Here is a 7,584-nt window from a genome sequence, read left to right as displayed (position 1 = left end):
GGATCCATCCCATTTACAGTCACCAAACCCAGACACTGATGTGCACACCCTTTTGAGCATGCATGAAAAATGTCACACCTCAGAGGGAATGGAGGCCCTTGTATACATACTTAATGGTGGGAAAAGTCTTCTTCAGGTCCAGGCTTTGATCTCAATGAGAGACAATAGATCCCTGATCATATTATATTGCAGTAAGTTTTTATTCTAGAGATTTTTTGTAATTGACCTGTGTCCCTCTGAGCAGCATTTCCAGGCTGTCCTTGTGGAATTTCATGCACATTAGAATCTGTTGTTTGGGTGGTATTGTTGCACCAAGGTTCAAGGAGATCTGTCCTGGTGAGGTTGACCTTCAGTTCCATGCTCATCAGAGTAGAAGGATGGAAATCCTGGAAGGTTTTCTTGATCTGGTTTGTTTCTTGTTTGTTGGGTTTGGGAGGGGGATTTTTTTCATCTGTCTTTGTTTGAGGGTTTCCTCTGGACCTGACTGAGGCTGAGATCCTGCTACTAAACATTGTTCTCTGTTTGGCCATGAAATTTCTAGCCCCCTTGCTCGTCTGGTACCCAGAGCTTTTATTCTGGTAGCTTGGTGCCCACTAGAACCTATGCAAATGTAGCAGCTCCTTCAACAACTGTGCTTATAGTATTTAGCCATTCACATCTTCCTAGCACACAATTCCTTTCTGTTTTCACCTCTGAACCACACCAGTAGGACCTGGGAAGGAACATTGTGAGCTTCAGAGCAACACCTTTTTGCTGCCCAAAGCTATGAACAATCATTTTCTTCCTTGAGTGGTGATTGAATTTAACAGGCAAAAGCCAGAGAATACAGACTGGAAATCCAAAGGAACTGATGATCTTGGCCTCTCCCATCTATTTTCTCCAGAAATTTGGCTATCATAGGACAATGGTCACATCTAGCCTTGATCCTCAACCTTTGCATGTCTTGAAAATCTCTACTAGATGTGCCTAGAGAGTAACCTCGGGAGTCATTTCCGAATCACTTCTACCAGGGGGACAGCATCAGTGACACTGGTTCCTATGAAAGTACAGAATATAGATCAGTTTCCTTCCAGTCCAGTGTACACCATGAAAAGGCTTGCTAGCTACATGTTTGGGAACAAATTCTCTGGAGGCACTCTCCTCAAGACTGTGTCACATTCAAGGAGCCACTGGCCTTCTCCATGTTTCTGGTTCTCTCATGATCAAGTTCTATAGCTCCCAACTTTCAAGCTTCTAAAATTGTACTATCTCACTTGTCAAGTCTGGATATTGGGATCCTTTCCTGTAAGGAACCCCCATGAAATTCCTTATGACTGCCTAGGTAAAATAGTTTCCATCTATAACCCTGTCTGCGTGCAAATTAAAGAAGATACTATCTCTGCCTCTTTGTGTAGTATGAGCCTTCAGCCTGTCTAGTTCCTATCTCAGTGGCATTATCTGTAGACAATTTGCTAAGCTGACACTCCTTCATGTTAACCAGGTATTGGATAAAGAGATGGTTCAGGAGTTAAGAGCATGGGGGACAAAGACACAGGACCTGACACAAAGAAGCTGGGATATGAACCTGAGGTATCTGCTAGAGAAGCCAGTGCTCTAACTACTCAGTCATATCTCCCTCCTGTTTTCTTTGCTTTTCCCTTACTGAAAATATTTTTTCATACAATGTGTTATGATTATGGTTACAACTCCCCCAACTCCTCTGAGATCATCCCCACATTATTTTCCATCTCAATCCACACCCTTTCTATCTCTCCTGAGAAAAGAAGTCCCATAAAAACTGGAAAATTGTAGCTCTAATAGGCAAGCAAAGACATTATAATCCAAACAAAAAAATAACATAAGTAAACAAAAGTGCATGACACAACTTTCTAACACTCAGATCTGTTAAAATGCCTTTGAGTTTGCTTTGTTTTCCTACCTACAACTGGTCAGTCAGTCTCCCCTTAAGAGAAGGATTTGCATCCACCAAAAATTTCCATTTAACTCCAAGCAGTGGTGGTGCACAACTTTAATACCAGCATTTGGGAGGCAGAGGCAGGCAGGTTTCTGAGTTGAGTTCAATCCAGCCTGGTCTACAGAGTAAGTTTCAGGATACCCAGTGCTATACAGAGAAACCATGTCTCAAAAAACAAAAAAGAAAAAAGGAAAAGAAACTTCCATTTAACAAGTTTATTGTTTCATTTGGAATACTTTATGGATTGGAGACAGCTTCTGGGTTAGAAATGGGAGCTTCGCTCAATACTGTCATGTGGTACAAATTTGTGCATGCCCTGTGCCCACTGCATCAAACTCTCTGAATTAATTGTGCATCGGTTCTGCTGTGTTTTAGAAAGCCTGGTATCTTCAGCTGAAGGACGGCTATTATGAACATAGTCAAGCAAGTGTCTTTGTGGTATTGTGGGTCCTCTTTGGCTTTCTGTCTGGGAATGGTAAAGCTGGGACTAGAAGGTAAATTGAATCTCAGATTTTTGAGAAACTGTCAGATTGATCTTTCAAGTAGTTGTGCAAGTTTGCAGTCTCTCCAACAATAGAGATGTGTTCCCCTTGTTTTATAACCTCCTCACCATGAGATGTCAAATGAGGTTGAGAGCTCCGATTCAATCACTGAAAAGGTTGCATGTTACAAATAGAATTAAAAGGGTGGAGTTTAATCTTGTAATCCAATTCCAGTTTGGGATTGGTGGGTGTGGCTACAAAAGGGAGTGGTGAGCAGAGAGGTATATAAAGGCTTCAGTGGAGCCAGAGAACACATTCAGAGAACTGCAGCCTGAATAACTGTCTTGTTTGACCAGCACACAGAGACCTGTCTACAGTGTTCAGAACCAGTAGGTAATGATATTCCCCTGGGTCATGTGGTTTGATGTAGAGACATTTAGACTCCAAGTTATGACAAAAAATGTTACTTTCTATCTTCTTAGAAGTACACATTCAACACCTGGGGTTTAATTCCAAATGAAGTTTTAGCTTCATCACAAACGTATATGTTCACCAGGTGATTTCATTATTATGGTTGATTTTTTAAAAGAACGTCTTTCTATTTTGTTTAAGATCTCCTACAAATGGCCATGTGGCATTGGGTAGGCTGAATGCCAATGACCTCCTTACTCATAAGCCTCCTCAGTGCTAAGATTACTAGTGCGTTCCCTCACACTTCCATTCACTCAAATGTTTGTGCTTGTTTTTGTGAGTCACTGACTCACCTGGAGACCTGAGGACCATGTATCTTTGAACACCTTTAACTCACAATAGCTGGAGTTACACTGGGAGTGTATTAATGTCTCACTCAATGTCTTACCTTGGGCTTTGCCTTATATTGCTTTTCAGAGCTTTGATTTTTTTTTTGATATTGTCTATATTTGGGACCCAGGCAATTATTATTGGGACCCTGAAAATTATAGGAACACATTGTCATCATCATTCTTAATGGGTCAATATTGATCCAAGACATAAGAGTTTTTGTGTGTGTGTGTGTGTTTACTGTCTCCATGATTGTTGTTTGGTGAATTTTTGTTTTATTGGTTCTTTTGTTGTTTTTTTTTTTTTTCTTTTTTCCTTTTCCTTTTTTGTTGATTATTTAATTACATTTGAATTGTTGTTCTCTTTTCCAGTCTTCCCTTTGCAAGCCCCCCTACCATCATCTATCCACGTAGAGTCTAAGACAATACTCCCTTACACACATACCCGGTCCCCAATAACCCCTCTTGCATGCCTATTCCCAGGGGGAAAAATGCTCCACAGGACCAAGTATCTCCCCTCCCTGGATACCAGCTAATTTAATCATCAGCTACATATTTATCCAGAGCCATGGATGCACACATGTACAAACTTTGGGTGGTGTTTTCATCCATCAGATTCATAGGGGTCAAGTTAGTCGATATTCTTGTTCTTCCTATGGGGTTTCGATCTCTTTCACCTCTTCTGTTCTTTCCTAAGCCTTCCATTGGGTTCCCCTGGCTCAGTCCAATTGTTGTCTATAAGTGTCTGCAATTGCCTTACATGCTGGCACAGCCTCTCAGAAAACAGCCATACCAGGCTCCTATCTGTAAGCACATCCTGGCACCAACGACATTGTTGGGGATTGGTGTCTGCGGATAGGATGGATCTCAGGATAGGCAGTCTCTGGATGTTCTTTCCTTCAATCTCTGCTTCATTTTTTGTCCAAGTTTTTCATTACATGGGAAAAATTGTAGGTTAAAATTTTTGAGATGGGTGACTGGGCCCTTCCCTCATGTGGTGACCATGCCTATCCACTGGGGCTGGTCTCTTAAGGTTCTATCTCCCTTGTGCTACACACTTTGGCTTGGGACATCCACATTAAGTCCTGTGAGTCTTGTCAATTCAATATTTCTTTCATTCTTTCTTTGTTTTTAAGAGTGTGTCACAAACAAAAGTTTTGATCCAAAAATTAGATACCCATTTGGTGATAGAGAGTCTGCCATGATGCCAGTGTTGGGGAGTGTCTTTCCATCACTTCTTAGGATGAAGAGGTCAATTGAAGTCTCTACCATTGCATGGGCAGTCACTCAGAAGCTTAGTGGTTGATGTGATGGTGAGGAAGTTTTATAAACATTGTCTTAAATGTATATTCATTTCTAACCCTTCCCCAGGATCCTTCTGATTGGAGACCTTTAGAAGATGAGTGTTCATACCCCACCCACACTCCAGAAGCTGGCAATTCAGACTCTGGTGAGAGAGGAGGCTTTAGGCTTGTCTGATCTGGACGAGCTGGCCTATGGACTCTACCCAGCAATATTCAAGGAGGCCTTTGATGGCAGACATATCAAGCTCATAAAGGCATTGGTGATAGCCTGGCCTTTCCGCTGTCTCCCTGTGGGGGCATTGATGAAGAATCCTGACCTGGAAACACTGCAGGCTGTGTTAGATGGAGTAGACATTCGACAAACCATAGGGTTACACCCCAGGTAAGCAATTTCAAAGTACTATAGAAGGGAGCACAAGGAATACACATTAGACATTGTCAGGGAGATTAGCATTGTCATAAATGGATCAGATGCATCTGATGGCATCATCAGGCAGGAATACAGGGTGCTTGATAGCTACTGTTTACTTGTACTGAGCACAGTTGGATATGGATTAAACTTGAATATGGGACTAGAGTAAATGTGGCCTCACAGTAGAATGAGCCTATCCCTGACATCCCCACAAGAACTAATAATATAAGTAAGGAGAAATAAAGTGTACCTTACTGAAAGAAAAGTATTCATGTGTACAGAAGCAAAATAAAGCTTCCGTAGCATGTCCGAGTCCAAATTGGATATCAGGTCCTGAAAAAAACATACACACATTAACAGGGAAGAGAGTTTAGTTTAGTTATAGGTAGTAAAAGCTTATTCAGGGTCTGCCAACATTCTTATGTTTCACCTGCAGGAGGAAAAAACTACAGTTTCTCGACCTGCGAAATGTGCACCATAACTTCTGGAACATATGGACTGATTCAGAGGACAGTGACTGTTCAGCAGAGATCTTGGAAGAAAAGCAAGCCGTGCAGGTCCGTCCCAGATATGCACTGAGGCAGCATCTTAAGGTCACAGTTGACCTGTGCATCAGGTCCTGCCTTGATGAAGCACAAGCATGGTTCTTGAAGTGGGCCCAGGAGAGAAAGGGCTCCTTATATTTCTGCTGTACAAAGGTGAAGATCTGGACTCTGCCAGTAAAAACTCTCAGACAGATCTTCCATGTTTTTGATCCAGAGCACATCATGGAGTTAGAACTAAATACTGAATGGACTCTGTTAGAGTTGGCACATTTTGCCCCCTATTTAGGGCAGATGAGAAATCTTCGCAAAGTCTTCCTGGCACCCCTCCACAAAATCGACTTCCATTTAGCCAATAGAACAAGAGTCACTGAAGTCAAGTGTATCAACAAGTTTACTTCTCAGTTCTCCAAATTCAACTGTCTGCAGCATCTTTTCATGTTCTGCGTCCATTTTCTAAGAGACCAGATGAATCAGGTCCTACGGTAAGCCATAATGGAGAGCTGGTTCAGCTATCCGAGCAAATCTGTCTCTCTTTTCTTAAGGGTTATGGGGACATGATGCCAGTAAGTCACTAAAAACAAATATTTAGAGACTCCAAAGACTGGAAGTTTTGTCCTGTTTTCATGTATACTCAGTTATACATGGGAAATTTTACAAGGTAATTCAGTGTCACAAATGAGCACTCATGAAGTAGGAAAGTAATTTGGGGTAAAGGGTAGGTCAGATCTAGTAAGGTTCAGTTGTAATTCTTCCTATAATCATGGCCCCCAATCAAATGGAAACTGAGAAGGAATGGAAATGTGTAGTGAGGAGTAGGGGAATCACAAGTACAGGGTGAAAAGAAGCTATATGCTTAGATCTGTTAGAACAGCCTTCTGTCATCAACCAGTTCGGATGGGTTAAATGTTTTGAGGCCAAATACTGCTGAATACATGGGACAGGAGGTAGAGCTTGGGCTGTAAATGAGAGCAAGCATGACTGCAGAGGGAATGATATAATACAGATTCAGTGGACCCATAGCAAGTATTGAGATACTGTCAGAGTTCTATTGGGATGAAATTTCTTCTGTGTGCTTTCCGGGATTAGGGGATGAACTAGTTTTCAGGTTTAGAGTGAGGCCAGGAGATAAATTGTGAGGTTGACATGACTGAGCGGTTTCCAACATGAAGCATCATAGATGATGTCCTTAATCACTTAGTTAAACTGATCTTGGGGCACCTGATTCCTTCTACCACTCTCTATATCCCTCCAAACCTCTACAAGGCCATTTACCAGAACTAACCATCTGTCTCCTTTACCTCTAGGTGCTTGATGACACCCTTGAAGACACTCTCCATTACTTACTCCCTGATTTCACAGAGAGATTTGGATTCCTTCTCCTGCTGTCAGAGCCTCTTTCAGCTAAAACATCTGGAATTGAGAGGTGTGGTCTTACTGGATTTGGATCTTATGCCTCTGAGAGGTCTCCTCATGAAAGTGGCAGGCACTCTTGAGAATCTGGATTTGCAGGGGTGTAGGATAAAGGACTCCCAGCTAAGTGTCCTACTACCTGCACTCAAACAATGCTCTCAGATCTCCAATATCAACTTCTACAACAATGATTTCTCCATGCCTATCCTGAAGGACCTTTTGCAGAACACAGACAACTGGATTAAGATGAATGTGGAACAATATCCTGTCCCTCTAGAGTGCTACGATGACTTTGCTCAAGTCTCTGTAGAAAGATTTGTCCAAATTTGTCAGGATCTCATGGATACACTGAAGGAAATAAGGCAGCCCAAGAACAGCTCCTTTGCTACAGATATCTGCCACACATGTGGGAAGTGCTGGGTCTTTGCCCAGGAGGCCAGACTTTGTCATTGCTGGGAGTAAAATGGGAAAGTTCTGTGTTTGAATAAACACTAGGCTTGGGACACATGTCCTACCTGGGGAACTCAGAACCTGTGGCGTCTGACACTGCTCAGATGGTTGGAAACAAAAGGCTGTTCAGTGACTGGTATCTTGGCAACTGAGATTGACATAGGGAACATTTGGATGAACTGTGGGAACAGGGGCCTAGTGGAGTCAGAAACACAGCTTAGCATTGT

General features: G+C 42.2%; 1 protein-coding gene across 2 annotated transcripts; it reads left to right on the top strand.

Moving 5' to 3' along the window:
* Positions 1–4,614: 4,614 nt before the first annotated feature.
* Positions 4,615–7,369, top strand: LOC147005284 (PRAME family member 8-like). Of its 2 annotated transcripts, none has more exons than XM_085836288.1 (3): positions 4,615–4,922; positions 5,389–5,979; positions 6,802–7,369. In XM_085836288.1, exons 1-3 carry the CDS (start codon positions 4,636–4,638, stop codon positions 7,367–7,369), a joined length of 1,446 nt encoding a protein of 481 aa, XP_085692414.1. In that variant the 5' UTR covers positions 4,615–4,635. The 2 variants fall into 2 exon arrangements, with proteins under 2 accessions (XP_085692414.1, XP_085692415.1); XM_085836289.1 differs by having other exon boundaries at positions 4,636–4,922; positions 5,389–5,509; positions 6,802–6,990.
* Positions 7,370–7,584: the final 215 nt, after the last annotated feature.

This window comes from Mus caroli, unplaced genomic scaffold (assembly GCF_978045245.1).
Source record: "Mus caroli unplaced genomic scaffold, Mus_caroli_1 scaffold_4, whole genome shotgun sequence".
NCBI classification, from domain to species: Eukaryota; Metazoa; Chordata; class Mammalia; order Rodentia; family Muridae; genus Mus; species Mus caroli.
Note: the sequence above shows the minus strand (reverse complement) of the source record. Positions and strands in the feature narration are given on the sequence as shown.

Coding starts and splice junctions, on each gene's coding strand:
- LOC147005284 (XM_085836288.1), top strand. CDS start 4,636: ATGAGTGTTCATACCCCACCCACACTCCAGAAGCTGGCAATTCAGACT. Junction 4,923..5,388: donor ACCATAGGGTTACACCCCAG/GTAAGCAATTTC, acceptor TTTCACCTGCAG/GAGGAAAAAACTACAGTTTC. Junction 5,980..6,801: donor CAGATGAATCAGGTCCTACG/GTAAGCCATAAT, acceptor CTTTACCTCTAG/GTGCTTGATGACACCCTTGA.